General features: G+C 42.7%; 1 protein-coding gene across 2 annotated transcripts in view; it reads left to right on the forward strand.

Annotated features, from left to right (window-relative positions):
* The first annotated feature begins 5,295 nt into the window (after nucleotides 1-5,295).
* The window catches only part of MDN1 (midasin AAA ATPase 1), a 138,603-nt gene continuing 125,938 nt past the window's right edge, over nucleotides 5,296-17,960 (forward strand). For both annotated transcript variants that reach the window (XM_065911703.1, XM_065911704.1), the window contains exons 1-2: nucleotides 5,296-5,558; nucleotides 13,201-13,427. In XM_065911703.1, coding sequence (XP_065767775.1) covers nucleotides 5,457-5,558; nucleotides 13,201-13,427 — 329 coding nt within the window. In that variant the 5' untranslated portion in view covers nucleotides 5,296-5,456. The remainder of the gene's footprint in view (nucleotides 5,559-13,200; nucleotides 13,428-17,960) is intronic.

The raw sequence follows: 17,960 nt of genomic DNA on the forward strand, positions 1-17,960 counted from the left end.
GAATTTACTTTTAAAGATGAGGCATGGGCGGGCCACCAAACGTTTTTAAGGTTGGGGTGCTGGTGATCTGATTTACATTCAGTAAGCTCTGTTGGCCTTGAGAAGGAGGATTCTGAGATGCTGTTGCAGTGATCCAGAGAAGATGAGGGAGATGGCAGGTAGCCTAGGAAATTGATTTTAGACTATTTAGGAGATGAAAGTGATAAAACATAGCAACTGATTGAATACTGGTTTTCAGCATGAGTACTTGATGGCAGTCATCAAAGAAAAATTATTGAGAACACAGCATATGTGCCTCAAAAATAAAGGTTTCTGGCAAAATTATCTTCCAGAAAAGAATAAACTTATCATTTAAGCCTTATAAAGTCTCTCGTTTTTACTGGTACTCTCATAAATACTTTACATTGAGCAGAAAGCAGTATTCGGTTTAAAAGTATTTCCTTGGGAAATTCCCTGACAGTCCAGTGATTAGAACTCTGTGCTTTCATTGCTATGGCTTGAGTTTATTTCCTGGTCAGGGAGGGAACTAAGATCTTGCAACTAAGATTCTTTAAGCCCTGGCAAGGAAGGTGAGGTTGGGAGGTGGGAACTACCTGTAAAAATATTTGCTTCAAAAGATCTCATTGCCAATTTGGTAAACTTACAGAAGCCAACTGAAGAAATCAATATTTTTCTTAGGGAAACAGAGTAGTGTAAAACAGTTACATCCTTTATGGAGTCTGAACTCATGATTGTAAATCTTGCTAAAGTAAAAGCAATTTCTGAAGAAGGTGTTTATGTAACTAGAAGATACAGTGTTAAGGGGGATAAAAGAACAACGGAAGAATTAGAAAAAGAATATACATATATTTTGTTTGTTTTCATATAGCAACACTTGAAGGATAAATTAGAACCTAATAAACAAATGTACCATACGGAACTTACTTAAATAAAAAATTATTTCCACATAAAAATATTAAATGGTGGCTTCAGGCACGGCATGGTACCTTTTTTTATTAGGTTCTAATTAATCCTTCAAGTGTTGCTATGCAAAAAAAAGCAAAATATATGAATGGAAATATGTAAGGCTTTTCTTTTTTAAAATTACAGTTTCATTGAGATATAATTCATATACTGTATATTTTACCTATTTAAAGTGTTAACTTTGCCTTTTTATAAACTTTTACTTTTAAACTATAGAAGAAAAAAATAAAATAAAATAAACTATATAAGAGCTTCATATATTAAAAGACTGAGTTAAATCAGGAAGAAAAAACATTAAAATGGAAAATAAATCTAAGTAATGAAACTGTGTCCACAAGAGAAATATAACCACATAGACAAAACACTTATTTCAAGTGACATATGAATACGGTGCTCTGACTGTATATCATGAGTGGGATATATTTCTAAGGACAAAAAGAACTGCAAAGAAATCTTATAACTCATGCAGTAGTTTTATTGTTAGTATTAATGTTGTAGTTTTGAAACTATTTTTGCATCTTGTGGAATAAAGAAATATGTAATATTTTAATATTTTTAGGAATTAAGATATTTATTGAAAGAGAAAAGAGATCCAAGGATAAAATCAAAAACATTAGGGGTGACAACTTATACTATATTACATGAATTGGGAATGTCAGCATGAGCTCATGATTTTTTAAAATACATATTCCTTATTTCTGTTCCTTAAAGGGTTTGGAAGCAATGACACCTCGACTGCAATATGTCACGAACACACCTAAGACTCAGACTCCTTGTAGTCTGAACAGATCAGCACCTGAGGGCAGAGAGGAGGATGGAGGAGGAGAGAAGGAGCGGGAGTCTATCCAAAGGAACAAGTGCAAGATACTCAGTATCTTGAATGTGGGTAAGAGGCTAGGGTTAACATTTCCAGTGTTAGCATTATAAAAATTCTGTTACTCAAGTCAAATGAAAGTGCTCTGGAAAATTCTGTTAGAAATCTCAAAAAGTGCATCAGCTGTGGTAAATAAAGATGACTGGAAATTATTTGCCACTCCTTCATTGAGAAATGAAGTCTAATTTCCAGTCCCTTGAATCTGGGCTGGCTTTAGCGACTTGCTTGACCATAGGATGCAAGGACAGGGATGTTTTAGGACTTCTAAGACCTTGCAGTTTCTATCCAGGCTTCTTGGAGATCTCTCTCTTCTCAACCTCAAATTGTCATGTAAGCATTCCAGCTTAAAGTTCCAGCTGAGCTCAGCCTTCCAGCCATCCCTGCCAGGATACAAGATGTGTGAGTGAACCTATCTTGGACCCACCAGATTAGGACATTGACTAGCTCAATACAATCGAATGCCTTCATTCAATATCCCATGGAAGACAAGAACTGCCAGCAGAGCCCTGCTCAAATTCCTGAACCTCCCTATTGTAAAGTATTGGTGGCGCTGCTGCTGCTGCTAAGTCGCTTCAGTCATGTCCGACTCTGTGCGACCCCATAGAGGGCAGCCCACCAGGCTCCGCCGTCCCTGGGATTCTCCAGGCAAGAACACTGGAGTGGGTTGCTGTTTCCTTCTCCAATGCATGAAAGTGAACAGTGACAGAGAAGTCGCTCAGTCGTGTCCAACTCTTCGCAACGCCATGGACTACAGCCTACTAGGCTCCTCCGTCCATGGGATTTTCCAGGCGCCTTCTCCGATTGGTGGCGCTAGTCACTGGTAAAAAACCTGCTTTCCCACGCAGGAGACATGGGTTCAATCTCTGGCTTGGGAAGATCTGCCAAAGGAGGGCATGGCAACCCACTCCAGTATTCTTGCTTGGAGAATCCCATGGACAGAGGAGTCTGGCGGGCTACAGTCCATAAGGCTACAAAGAGTCGGACACGACTGAAGTGACTTAGCACACACGCACATAAAATAGTTGGTGTTTTAAGTCAGTATAATTTTAGGTAATAATTTGTTACAAAGAATTAGATTACTGGAACAGTTATGGCAACGTCAGAACAAACTGCAGAGTTTTATTAAAATTGTTACATAAAATGAATGGAAGGCCAGAGAAAGACTTTAAAGTTTGATGAATTTAAATTAGTAATTGCTCCCATTTACAACATATAGTTAAATTCAGTATTTTAAACCCCATTTGTAAATGTAATGCATTTGATGTTTTTTAAACACAACATACTTGTAGGACAAACACAAAAGCTGACAAGTCAAACATTCCTAAGAGTTACTGAGTTTAGCTCATACTACTCTGCCACATGACAGGCCAATAATCAAGAGATCAGTTGTTGGAGCAAGGCATAACAACTTGATTTGGAAAGCCAGCAAACAGAGAAGATGGTGAACTCATGCCCCAAAGAACCATCGTGCCTGAGTTAGAATTCAGGCTCCTATTATACTAAAAGGGGAGGGAGTAAAGTCAAACACTTCCTGGTTCCCATCAGCCTCTGGAGGGGATGTGTTCATTTCTTCCTTTCTATAGTCATTCAAAAGTAGGCCTGGTCAGGATGTTTCCTATGAGCTAAACAACAGTATCGTAGCTTAATGCTCGTTACCTGGAAGCAGGGTTCCCAGAGATGGACCATTATATATAATTTAAACTTACAGGCAACATCTCTTTTATGATTAACTTGGAATAGAATACAAAAGATTCTTCCGTATTACATAAGTACCTAAACATGTAGTGAAACCTCAAGTTCTTTCAAACCTTGTTAATACTTTTAACATTTGTCAACTGTCTCTGTCTTTTCAATTTAAAATCAAAGGTCTATGAATCTGGTAAACTTATCTGCATTTCAAAGTAACATATCCACCCAGAATGGGAAATCCAGGGAAACTGAATACAGTGCATTCACGTCCAGTCACTTAGTCATGTCCAACTCTTTGTGACCTAATGGACTGTACCCTGCCAAGCTCCTCCGTCCATGGGATTCTCCACAAGAATACTGGAGTGGGTTGCCATTTCCTCCTCCACGGGACCTTCCCAACTCAGGGATCAGAACCCCACCTCCTGCGTTGGCAGGCGATTCTTTACCATTGAGCCACCTGAGAAGACCTTGGAACACAGTACTTCAACATATATCCTCAATTTTAAAGAAAAAATCAAATAAACAAATTACGGCTTTTGTATCTATCAGAGTATCCACCACACAGGGGAAGATAATGAAATAGTTCCATCACCTTAGGAAGTGCCCTTAGGCCCTTCTCAGTCCAATACCCCCAAAAGCAACCACTGGTCTGACTTTGTCATTATTTTGGCTTGTTCATAAATGAATTTGACATAAACTTTTAATTTTATGTACTCTTCTACTCCACTCTTCACAGTGCCTTCAGAATATTCAGTGTCTTATATACCACTCTTTATTTCATTCCCATGTCAATGAAAATAATCAATAATCTATAAGAGAATAGAAACAAGTTTTATTTCAGCCAAACTAAGGAATAGCCCAGAAGCCAGCTTCCCAGATTACTCTGTGAAGCTGCTCCAGAGAAGCATGGGTTCCAGCACAATTTTATATCTTGTCAAAACAAGGAACATTAAATAAGGCATGGTTACAGTTCATCAAGGTTTAACACACACACACACCAGCAAGTATATGAGTCCGCATGGCCTTGGCACTTGGAAAAGGAAGTCTTATCATCAAAGTAGGACCAGCATTAGCCTCCCAGAAAGAAAGGCATTTAATCTTTATTTTTACCATAGACATTCTTTACTCCTTGTCAGTGCGCTCTTCTCTTTAATAATTAAAGCACATATACAATTTATGTTTGCTAGGCCACAAAGAGGCTATTTTCCTTAACATAAAATTCACCTTAACTCATATATAACCCAAAATGACTTTTCTGTATCTCAACACGTGAAAGTTTCTTTTATCACCCATCTTAACACTTATATCCAATATTTATAAAAAAAAAAAAAAAAAACTGCTGCAAGGGCTATCTATGCTTGTTACACTTGTGTGTGAATTTCCACAGGGCAACCGTCTAAAAGGGGGAATTGATGGGTTAGAGGAGGTAAATCTGCTTTTCATTCCTAGCTGATCTCTTTGCCTGCTGAGGCAGAAGGAGGCATGGCGGGCTGAGGATCGTAGGCACACGGCCCTAGGGGCCCCCTAGCTTCTCCTGAATTGCTGTCACGCCACTCTTTGTCGCCGTATCTCCCATCACTGTAACCGTTAGCCTCCACCAGCAAAAGCTAGTTCTGGAGGAGTCTATGCCGGAACTGTATAGACACTGCCGGCCCGCGTTTCCGGTGTCGAGGAGGCGGGGCCGCCATCGCCGGTCGGCGCGGTCGCGGGCTGATGATGCAGAGCGCCGCGGGCTGATGATGCAGAGCGCCGCGTGCTCCCCCCACGTGTGCTGCCGCCGCCGCTCTCTAGGTACCAGCCGAGCAGCGGCAGCCGCTTTCTCTGGAGACGTATTTGGTGGCAGTTCCGGCGCGGGTACCTCAGCGGCTTGGGGGTTCTTAGCGCGAAGCAAGGAGCGCCGGTGGCCGCCCGGGGCGGAGGACCCGTGATCATGGAGCACCTCTTCCTGGAGGTGGCGGCCGCGCCGCTGCGGTTAATCGCTGCCAAGAACGAGAAGAGCCGCAGCGAGCTGGGCAGGTTCTTGGTCAAGCAGGTAAGAGGAGGAGCGGGAGGGAAAGAGTTGGGTCGGCCCCACCACCTCCTGGCGCGTGCCCCATGGCCCTGCGCGAAGACGCAGGGGACCGGAGAGCGGCGTCTTGTCACTCTGGCCCGCTCCCCAAGGCTGGTCAGTGGCGGAGGCGTCCGAGCCCATCTGAGGAGCCTGGAGGGAGCCTTTTGTTTTTCTGTGGGAGAGTCTTCCCTTCTCTCCACCGATTTATTTCCTTGGAGCACCCTGGCTGTGTGCGCCAAACGTGACCTTCAGAGAAAAGCGTGGTTTTGGGGTTTTTTTTTTTTTATAATTGAGGTTGCGTGGTTGCCCTTTTGACGTTTGTATTACTTAAGCGTGCCGGGTCCAGCCACCTCTGTTAGCCTGGCTGGATGGATGTCTCCTTTCTGCCTTGTTCTGACTTTCCTGCCCACTGACAAGTATTGATTGTATTCCTGCTGGGAGTAAGACACAGTTGTGGCACTTTGCGGATACAGATAAACTCGTTATGGTCTCAGACCCCCAGGTATTTCGTGTCTATTTTTGGAGACGCTCATAAGCACAGACTACAACTGATGGGCAGAGCGAGACGGCGAGGGCATAACTCGTAAAGCCATAGGGATTATGAATTAGTTTTCTGGAAGATGGGTGCTCTGGCCTGTTAAGAGCCTTCTCTCGTTGACCACGCGCTATCTGAGTTGAGGATCCTTAGCACACATTTTTTTCACCTGGCATTTTAACTGTCTATTTTATGTTTCCCCACCACACCTGTGAGCTTGAGAGTAGGAGGAAAAAAAAAATTTTTTTTTTTTTCTAACTCCGGTATCTGGAACATATATATCCTATTGCTAAGGAAGAAACAGCACTTTTTCGGGTCTGGATAGACCGGGAGCTAACAGGAGAGGCATATCTGATGACAAATTGAACGTGTATAGCAAAGGGGAGGGAGTAGTGGAAGATATGCCTGGGGTTATCTGGCCTGTGATTTCCCCCAAGGAAGGGATCATTAACATTAACGGAGAGGTCTGGAAAGAAAACTGAGTTTTGATGGGCTGGACTGATGAAAAAATCAATTTATATGAGCTGAGCTTGTGGTGACAGGCTCCTGAACTATGTATTATGGCTAGAAGTATTTTTCTGTAAGTGGGCTTGCATTTGGAGCAGAGGTTCTGAAGCTGGGGATCATGGACCACTGACAGTAGGAGGTTTATTTATGGTTCTTCACAGTAATTGGATAGAAAATTAGTGCTTATGTATTGGGAGTAAAATGAGGAAATGATTCATAGCCTTTTTAAAAAAAGAGAATCTGAGATTTTGAAGTGTGGGAACCACTCAGGTAGATTCTGGGACTGTATATAGTAATGTTGAGGGACTTGAAAGCTACTAGAAAGTTTGGTTGAATTAAGATTCCGGCCACCTGTGCTTTCCATGCGTCTCTCCTCTGTCTCAGATTCTATCCAATCTGGGAGATGTCTTTCAGGTTTGCTCCTTTCTATTTTCAGTAATGATTTCAAGCCTTTCACTCAGAGAAGAGTTGATTGTGCTGTCATCCTATTTTTCTCCTATTTGGGGAAACAGTGATTTTTACTGGAGAGCAAAGACTTTTTTTTTCCCACCACTGAAGCTCGTGATTTTAATTCCCCTGCCAGAGATTGAACCTGGACCCTGGACAGTGAAAGCATGCAGTCCTAACCACTAGACCACCAGGGAACTCCCAGCAAAGATTTTGAAACCTTACTTCTCATGGAATTTGGGATCTGAAGTAAAATTTTAGGATGTGCTTCCTTTGTTCTTCGTCTCAGCTGGTGACACCCCCGTCTCTGTCCAGTCCCTTGTTACAGAACACTGAGTGTCCTCAACTCTTCTCGCTCCTTTTCCGTCACGTATAGCCAAGTCCTCCTGATTTTCCTTCCTTGGTATTGAATCTGTGTCTTTCTTTTCATCCTTACTACTGCTAACATCCTACAGTTCCGCCTCTTAATTCCAGCACGGGGGTTTTCTTTCTAGCACTATCAAGCAATTCTCAGACACCAGCTTGTGTTCTACAATTTAACTCAGTTCTGATGCTGTTTACCTGTGGAAGGCGTCAGTTCCTTCAGAGTAAAGGCTTAGCCCTAAAAGGCTTCTCCTGCCCTCACCTGCTCTTCTGACCAGCTGGCCTATAATTTGGGGGTCCCAAGAAATTCTTTCTGGGGTTTGATTAATTGGCTAGAGCAGCTCACAAAACGTGGAGAAATATTTCACTTTTTAGGACAGCCATCCCTGACGCTCTCCGAACCACATTCTTTGGTCTTTTTATGAAAGCCTCCTTCACGGGCACCACTGACTAAATCTCTGGCCATTGATGATTCAGCTCTTGATCTCTAGTCCCTCTGCCCTCCTCGGAGGTCAAGGCATGGGGATGAAAGTTCTAATCCTCTAATCACGTGATTGGCTCCCAGCTTAGCCGCTTTCCAAAATTCACTGTGTTACTGTAGCATATTTCTCTCACAGGAAATTCCCAGAGTTTTAGGTACTTGGACAGATGTGGAGTTTTGAAGACAGTATGTTTTTTTTTTCTTTTACTGTAAATCACAGAATCACATCTTGTGTCCTTGATCACTGTCTATGTTGAGGAAGAGCAGAGTGCTTGGGAGCATGTATGGGTAGCGGGACTGAAGGATGGGAGCAGATCAGATTCTTTTTTCGGTTTTGTGTTTTGGCAGTGCATGTGGCGTGCGGGATCTTAGTTCTCCTACCAGGGATTGAACCCACTCACTCCCTTGGCAGTGAAAGCACAGACTCTTGACCACTGGACCATCAGGGAAGTCCTTCTCTTCTCTTTCCATATTGTTGTTGTTTACTCACTAAGTTGTGTCTGACCCTTTTGCGACCCCCATGGATGGTCATAGCCCACCAGACTCCTCTGTCCATGGGTTTTCCCAAGCAAGAATACTGGAGTGTGTTACCATTGTTTTTGGGCCCTTCCGCAAGTTGCTCAGCTCTCCTGAGCCGCAGTTTCTTGATATGTGTTACCTGTGATATTTGCTCAATAGTTACAGAGTAGATAAAAGCAGAGATTCTGGAGCCTGGGATGCGATTCCTGGTTCTACTCGCAGCTTTATGACCTTATCCCTTTTTTTATTTTTCAGTTTCCTTATCTGTAAAATGGGGATAATTTTACCTACTTCATGGGTTGCTATGAGAGTTAGGTGCCTAGGGTACAGTAAGTGTTGTCTATAAAAGTGGTTGCTGTTGTTATTGCTGTAAATAAGATTGTGAAATCTAGATGATGCATTTGAGGAGCTTACCACAGTGCCTGACCCACAGGAAGTAATCAATACATGTGAGCTAGAATTAGAACTTTTTAAAGACTGCCTAGAGATGTAATTTATATGCCATATGCTTCATCCATTTACGTGTGCAGTTCAGTGGCTTTTGCTCTGTTCACAGGTATGTGCAGCTGTCACCACAGCCCGTTTTTGAACATTTCTGTTACTTCAAAAAGAAGCCCCTCTTCCTTTTAGCTATTATCTCCCCCCCCATTCTGGCCACTTAATATAAGTCATCATTAATAAGACAAATCTGAATCTATCACTATTCTGTCTAAAAGCTATTCTGTCTAAAAGCTCTCCATTATCTCCAGAATCAAAATCTAAACTTTCTAAGATAGCATATGATTTTTTTTAATTAAAAAAAAAAAACAACTTTATTTTCTGTTAATCTTATTTCCATTTTCTTTTTTGAAGTGTTTTTTTCTCCCCCCTGCCTGGTGACTCTCAACTTGGGGAATTTTACTCTCTGGGGAAAGTCTAGAGACGTTTTAAAAATTTTCACAACCTGTGATGGTGATATTGGCATGTAGAACGTAGAGGCCAGGGATGCTGCTAAACATTTTTTTAATACACAGGGTAGCCTTCATAGCAAGGAATGTATCCAGCCCTAAATGTCACTATTAAAAATTAAGAAATTAAAAATTAAGAAAGAAACCTAAATGTGCATGGATCTAATAATAAAATACATGAATCAGAAAGTGATAGAAAAGGAAAAATAGACAATCACAGTTATAATTGGAGAATTTTAATACTCTAACCTTAGTACTTGATAGTACAAATACAGAAAATCAGTAAGGATACAGAAGGCCTGAACACTATCAATAAACCTGACCTAATTGGCATTATAGGATACTGTGCCCAATAATTCCAGAATATATGCTCTGCACATCTGAAACATTTACCAAGGTAGATCATAAGATGGGCCGTTAAACAAATATCAAGAAAGTTAGAAGAATTGGAATCATAGAGGGCATATTCAGTTAGCTCAATGAGATGAAATTAGCCGGGGAAACCCTCAAAATAATGCTAGGAAAAATCCCTCAGTTCATTTCAGTCCAGTTGCTCAATCATGTCCGACTCTTTGCCTGACCCCATGGACTGCAGCACAGAAGCCTTCCCTGTCCATCACGAACTCCCAGAGCTTGCTCAAACTCATGTCCATCGAGTCAGTGATGCCAATCCTCTGTTATCCCCTTCTCCCGCCTTCAATCTTTCCCAGCATCAGGGTCTTTTCCAGTGAGTCAGTTCATCGCATCAGGTGGCCAAACTGTTGGGAATTTCAACTTCAGCATCAGTCCTTCCATTGAGTATTCAGGACTGATTTCCTTTAGGATGGACTGGCTGGATCTCCTTGCAGTCCAAGGGACTCTCAAGAGTCTTCTCCAACACCACAGTTCTAAAGCATCAATTCTTCAGCACTTAGTTTTCCTTATAGTCCAACTCTCACGTCTATACATGGCTACTGGAAAAACCATAGCTTTGACTAGACGGACCTTTGTTGGCAAAGTAATATCTCTGCTTTTTAAAATGCTGTCTAGGTTGGTCATAGCTTTTCTTCCAGGGAGCAAGCTTCTCTTAATTTCATGGCTGCAGTCACCATCTGCAGTGATTTTGGAGCCCCCAAAATAAAGTCTCCCACTGTTTCCATTGTTTCCCATCTATTTGCCATGACGTGATGGGACTGGATGCCATGACCTTAGTTTTCGGAACGTTGAGTTTCAAGCCAACTTTTTCACTCTCCTCTTTCACTTTCATCACAAGGCTCTTTAGTTCTTCTTTGCTTTCTGCCATAAGGGTGGTGTCATCTGCGTATCTGAAGTTATTGATATTTCTCCCAGCAATCTTGATTCCAGCTTGTGCTTCATCCAGCCTGGCATTTCGAATGATGTACTCTGCATATAAGTTAAATAATATGTTAAACAAGGAAAAATCCCTAAATGTTAAACATTAAGTAAAAAAATTTAAAGAAGCTTATGATCAGAGAAGAAATCTCTGGGAGAATCAAAAATTTTGAACTGTGTTATAATTTAAACAATTTGTGGATTGTAGCTACAATTAGAAGGAAATTCATAACATGTGAAATATATGAATATAAGAAAAATATGTCTGAAATTAGTGATATTTCTTAAGCTTCCACCTTGTGAAGTAGTAAAAAAAAGAGGAAATTACATTCAAAATAAATAGAGGAAAGAAAATAATAAAGCTAACAGCAGAAATGAATGAAATAGGAAACGGATAAACTGTATAGGAAACCATTGAAACCAGAAGTTGATTCTTGGCAAAGGTTGACCAAGAATAAAAGTGAAAAATCCAAATTATTAGGAATGGAAGAAGGCCACCATTACAGATTTTAAGAAGAATATAAAGATAAGTGACTAATATGAAAAATGTTATGCCAATATATTAGACAATTTAGACGATAAGGGCGTTGGAGGAATGCCAATTAACGAAGCTCGAAGCTCGTTCAGGAAACAGAAAAACAGAGTGCGGATAGAACAGAACTTCCTCAAGCTGATACAGAGGTCCACAGAAACCGTCATGGTTAATACAGGAGCAACCCTATTTAAAAACGGGTAAAAGATTTGAACAGATTACACCACAGAAGATAGCTGAGTGGTGTTAGACACTTTATACTGTACACCACTCCACCTCCACTAGAGTGGCTAAAATTAGGACTGATAGCACTGTGTATTTGTGAATTTATATAGCAGCTGAAGCACTGAGACGTTGCTGGTGGGGATGTGAAATGGTACAAATACTTTGGAAAACAACTTCTGTTAAACACTGAGTGTTTGACTCTTTGTGACCCCGTGGACTGTAGCCTACCAGGCTCCTCTGATCACCAAGTTCTCCAGGCAAGAATAGTGGAGTGGGTAGCCTTTCCCTTCTCCAGGAGATCTTCCCAACCCAGGGATTGAACCCAGGTCTCCTGCATTGCAGGCAAATTCTTTACCGTTTGAGCCACCAGGGAAGCCCAAGAAATTTCTTAAAATTTTTCTAAAATTAAAAATCAAAATTTAGACAATTCGCTGGTGTTTCAGTGGTTAGGACTCTGTGTTTTCACTGCTGAGGGCCAAGGTTCAATCCCTGATTGGGGACTAAGATCCTCCTTGCCATGTGGCATGGCCAAAATATAAAAGTCATGGAAATATGTCCGTAAGTGTTTTGTACATGAATGTTCGTGCTGGCTTTATCGAGGACAGGTGGAAACAGTGCAAATATCTATCAACATGCGAATGGATAACCAAGTTGTGGTACATGCATACAGTAAAAACTAGTAAGAAATAAAATGGAATAAGTTACTCACACTGCATACAAGAACAGCTTTGGAACTTTGGAAAAAGTTACAGTATTTTTGAATATGGTATTTAGGTTGTGTTCCAGCTGTACTCTTATAGATAACCATTTAGTATCAAATTCTTTAGGCTGTAAATTCATAGCATTGGGCTTGGTGGGTCAGAGGGTATGCCCCTCAGGTAATTTAAACCCACTGTCACATTACCTGGCAAGGGTTGTGCAGAACTGCTTATGCGCTAGCAATATGAGACATTTCTCATACTTTTCAGTTTCCCTTTTTCTGTTCCTGGGCATTCTGGTCCCAAACACTAGAACTTTGTGGTTTATTTCATTTTGTATATCAAAGTGTGCCTGCCCGCTTTAGACCTGTCTCGTTTATTAATTAAAGTCTGATGTCTTCATGGGGATATATCTTCATTCATTTCCAGGGATTGATTTCTAATATCTATTCTTTCCTCAAGAGACTTGGCAGTTTTGCATATGAACTGTACTTTTTCCTCATCTAACTGCTGTTTTCCTTCCGGACAGGAGTTGGGGAAGCACTGGCTTCCCTGGAAACTGTTATGACTCTGTAACAGATTCTTTTTCAAGGTAGCTGAAGCTGTCTAGCATTTTACATGGAATCCTGATGTCGGTCCTTTTACCTCAAACCCCAGTGGGCTGAAACTTATTTGTTACAGCCTTTACTTTTGATTGGGGCTTTCCTTGTGTGGCTCAGCTGGTAAAGAGTCCACCTGCAATTTGGGAGACCTGGGTTCAATCCCTGGGTTGAGAAGATCTCCTGGAGAAGGGAAAGGCTACCCACTCCAGTATTCTGGCCTGGAAAATTCCGTGGACTGTGCTGTCCATGGGATGGCAAAGAGTCAGACACAAATGAGCGACTTTCACTTTCAGTTTATATTTGATTCACTAGTCCTATTGCAAAGAAACCCCACTGTGTTTTGTAAAAGAAACTCAGTTATGAAGTCTGGAAATCGAATATAAGCTAGGACTCTGTTCTGTAGCAGACACTAATGAATTTGGTTTGCCTTTCTCAGGTGTGGACACCTCAAGATCGCCAGTGTATCTTGAACACCTTGGCGCAGTTACTTCTGGATAAGGACTGCACTGTGCTAATCAGCCGCCAGCTGCGCCCTCTCCTTTTGGACTTGCTGGAAAGGAATGCTGAGGCCATTAAAGCCGGAGGCCAAGTCAACCATGATTTACACGAACGGCTGTGTGTGTCTATGAGCAGACTCGTTGGCAGCCATCCTGACGTCCTCCCGTGAGTAACGGTTTCATTCTTCATGTTTCTCCTTGAGATGGCAGACCCCACACTCTGCTGGAAGTAGGGAGGAGTCTGAGCTGAGATGAAGAGAAGAGGGGAAATACAGAAAGGGGAGAAAGGAGTGTTTTATAAAAATAGTCACAGAAGAAGCCATTTATCCAGCTCAATTCAGTGACCATTTACTAGGTTTGAAGTCTTGGCCATGAAGATAGGTCTGGAGAATATGACAGGACATCTCCCCTACCCTCACGGATTCTGTCATCTGGCAAGAAAGGCATGTAAGATAGATTTAAATGAGTTTTAGCTGAGACTCTTACATCATCCACTTCAGATGTGTGAGATTCTCGCTGGAGCAGCTGTAGGGGGTGGGTTGCAAGATCTCTCGTGTCTCTTCCCACTTTCTAGAAGTCTCTTCACATCCAAAGTGTGATAAGAAGTTGTGTTGGAACTGGATTCTGATGTGTTTCTCATTTCACCTCCTGTCTGTCCAGCTGGGGCTGGCTCGCCCTTCCTTAGGCAGTCTGGTGGTCTCTTGTTCCCGTGGGGTCATCCCAGTGGGCAGAGCGTCCTGCAGCCCAGAACTCCTCGTTCAAGCCGTCTTCCTGCCTCAGCTTCCAACTAGCTGGTTCTATAGACACGTGCCTCTGCGCCTGGTTTTCTCAAATTGATAGGTTTGTGTGGAATAGTCAGAAGAGGCAGCCACGTGAGTGTGAGTGAAAGTTGCTCAGTTGTGTCCAACTCTTTACAACTCCACGGATAGTCCTTGGGATTCTCCAGGCCAGAATACTGGAGTGGGTAACCATTCCCTTCTCCAGGGGATCTTCCTAACCCAGGGATCGAACCCAGGTGTCGACGTTGCAGGCAGGTTCTGTACCAGCTGAGCCACCGGGGAAGCCCGAATCAGCCATATCCGTGCATATATCCATTCTCTTCCAGACGCCATCCCCATGTAGATCATTACAGAGTATCAGAGACTGTCCTGTGCTCTATAGTAGGTTTGTATTAATTGTCTGTTTTATACATAGTACTGTGTATGCGTCAGTATCCGTCTCCCGGTTTATCCCCCTCAACCTCCTCACGCCCTTGGTAATCATACGTTTGTTCTCTATATCTGTGACTCAAATTCTGTTTTGTAAGTAGCTTCATTAGTACCAATTTTTTTTTTAAGATTCTACATACAAGCGATATCATGTGACATTGTTTTTCTCATATCTGACTTCACTCAGTGGAGCATTTATTATTAGTCATCATCAACATAATAAGTACACTTTGACTTTCCTGCAAGTATGATCTCTAGTCTGATCCTTTGATGAGGGAATAAGAAATGAAGACTTGAGGGAACTGTAATTTGTGTGAGCTTTTCTAAAAGAGGAGGGAAGAAATGGGCCTAGTTGTTTGAGGGAACTAAAACACACACAGCAGAGTTAAAGGTCGCCATCATGCGTAGTGTCAGGAACCTGCTCTCTGGGCTGGTTGAGGATCCAGATTGTGGCCTCACTGGCTGCTTCCATCACTTAGGTGTACTTGCCTGTGGAACTGTTTCACGAGATGTGCTGACTTCTCTGCCCACCCTGTAGGATTGACCTGTGCGTAATTAAACTCCCCCTTCTCTTAAGCCTTAGTGGTAGAGTGCTTTCAGATTGTGTTTGAGAATCACTAAAATGATAGAGTAGCTACATCTGGTCTCCCATCAGCTTCAGTTTTATGTTCTTATTAAGTGAATGTGAGGCACCACTGCTGTTTCTTCTCTTCCCTTTGCCAAGGCAATAGGGTTTATTTGTGCTCCCACCTTTGTTCCAAAAATTATATGACGTGCCCGCTAGAGTAACTTAAAGACAAGCAAAAAAAGAAAAACAGAAGCACCATGTGTGAATGATGAGTCAGGCAGGACGTACAATGAACTATAGGTCCTGATGTGGGATGGGATTTTGATTTTTAGTTTTAAAAAATGTAGCTGATTAGTTTCACTTGTGCTCTAAATTTCTTCTGGAGGAAATTACCAAACGTATTAGGATTATACCTAATATATCTAGATAGGATGCAGTCATTCCTTCAGTAGATAAATATAGGAGTCTTCCCTTTGAGCTCTGGGATGGTGGGAGTGAGAAAGTCACACATTAGGAGTTTCTGTAGTTGTAAACAACAGGATACAATATGTTAACAGAGGTGTGAGCCAAATACTAAAGGGGAGCAAGAAGTCATTAAATTAAGAAAAATGAGTGTGTTATCCTCTTGGAAATAGTGTTTCCTACTGTCAAATTGTGGAGGAAGAGTAAGGAGGGAAGAATGAAGAGATGAGAGATGGGACGGGGATGAAAATCTATGAGAGAGGCTGGAGAGGAGGAGCCCAGTCAGGCTCCCTCTCACTGTAGTGACATGCATTTTCCAGTTCACCCCTCTTCCTGAGCCCAGGGTGCCTGCCGATGTGGAGTTTCCGTCAGGTGTCTCGTAGTAACAAGGTCTGTCTTCTTACTGCCTTGCTTGTGCATCCCTGGCGCCTCCTCCCCCTCGGCTTTATTGAGATATGGTTGACCTGAGACGTTTCTGTGTAAGCTTAAGGTGGGCGGTGTGGAGGTCTGAGACGCACATCGCGAGACGTTCGCCGCAGTAGCGGTGCACACAGCCGCTGCCTCCCGAGGTTGCCGCTCTGTTGTTGCTCGTGCCGCTCTGCACCTTCGGCCCTCCAGCGCCTCTTTTACTCTCTGGCAGAGCCTTTGTCGGGACTCTGAGAACACTCTTGGTCTGTTGATGCTTTCTCTATTCTGATATACTAGTTTTGGTTTCAGAGTTCTAATTTTGAAAAAATCATCCAGTCCTGTTCCTGACTTGGTCCCTGTGTTCCCAGATTTCTTCAGCTGTAACTTTGTAAGTGGTTTCAGCTGGTTAAGGTGCTACGTTATTGCTGTTCAGTCGCCTGGTTGTGTCTGACTCTTTTGTGACCCCAGGCTCCTCCGTGCATAGGATTTTCCCGGGTAGACTACTGGAGCGGGTTACCGTTTCCTTCTCCAGGAGAGCTTCCCGACTCGGAGATCAAGCCTGTGTATCCTGCGCTGACAGGCGTGCTCTTCACCGCTGAGCCACCAGGGAAGCCCCCAGTGTGCGCATTGTGTGTTGATGTTTTTTCCCCTTGAGTGTTCTCTCAGGAGTGTAACCTGATGTTTAAGTTCTGATTGTACCTTACTCATATTTTGCATCTTTTAGTTCTTTGCTTTTTGTTTTAGTTTTGCTCTCCCCCTTTCTTGTTTCTCTCCACTCCCTGGTTCTTGCAAATCCTTATAACACGTAGTCCTTTCAGCCATAGCTTGCAAATCTTGTGAAAGCTGTCTTTCATTAATGAAGAACAACCACCCCTAAATAACTTGCCCTAAATCCCCTTACTAGAAAGTGGCAGAGCTGGAATTCAGTCCTAGGTTTAGCTGCCTCCAAAGCCCACGCTCTTTTTTCCTACTTTGGTGCTGCCCACTCATCCTCATTCCTGTATTTGTTGATGGATTTATACAGAACTTGATCTGAACAGCATGTTAGAGCTAATGATTATATTTATATTCCCAGGAGGAGAAGAATATGGCATTCCTCCTTTATCTGTGGTTTCCTTATCAGTGGTTTCGTTTCCCATGGTTTCAGTTGCCTAAAGTCAACCATATCCAAAAAAATTAAGTGAAAAGTTGCAGAGACAGTTTATAAGTTGTAACCTGCATGCGGTTCTGAGTAGTGTGATGGAATCTTGTCGTGTCCTGTCTGGAGCGTGAATCCTCTCTTTCTCTGGCACATCCATGCTCTATTTGCCGCCCACCCACCTGGCACTTAGGAACCGCCTGGGCCATGGTGTTAAAGTGCTTGTGTTCAGGTGACCTATATTTCACTTAGTAATGGCCCCAAAGCAGGAGAGTAGTGATGCTGACAACTTGGATAGCCTGTGGCTGATTTATAAATTAAACGTTATCCTAAGTATGTATGTATGGGAAAAAACAGCGTGTGCGGAGTTCAGTACTACCCATGCTTACAGGCATCCCCCGGGGTCTTGGATCACGTTCCCTGTGGACAGGGGGACTGCCGCAATCACCCAGGTTGCTTTGGGTGGCACTCGGTTAATTTCGCGGCTTCAGTTTCTCACTTGCTGTCAGCTCGTCCCGGACATGCGGCTCCACACCCGTGCTGTCTTTGATTGGAAGGAGCAGTGGTGGGTGGGCCCAGCCCCGGTCTTCTGTGAACAGTAGCAGAGGGAGAGCGTGCTTCGTGCGTACACGAGTGTGTGTATGCGGACAGTCAGGCTGAAATCAGGCTGGCGTGGAGCTGAAGGAGGAACCAGAAGTAGTCTTGCTTTTATACACCTCTGCTTCAAAACTGTGTTCAGGAGTGCTGGAAAGTAACACATACTTAATTTTAAATTTCCTTTCTCCCTCTGAGAACTCTGGCAGCATTCTTCTGAGAAAGAGAGTATCATCTTTTGATTACAGAAGCACCATATTCAAGTAACACTCAGTATAAAATTGTAAAAAGCAAAAGGTCCTCTCCACCCTGAAATTCTAC

Source organism: Muntiacus reevesi, chromosome 19, assembly GCF_963930625.1.
Source record: "Muntiacus reevesi chromosome 19, mMunRee1.1, whole genome shotgun sequence".
In the NCBI taxonomy this organism is placed as follows: Eukaryota; Metazoa; Chordata; class Mammalia; order Artiodactyla; family Cervidae; genus Muntiacus; species Muntiacus reevesi.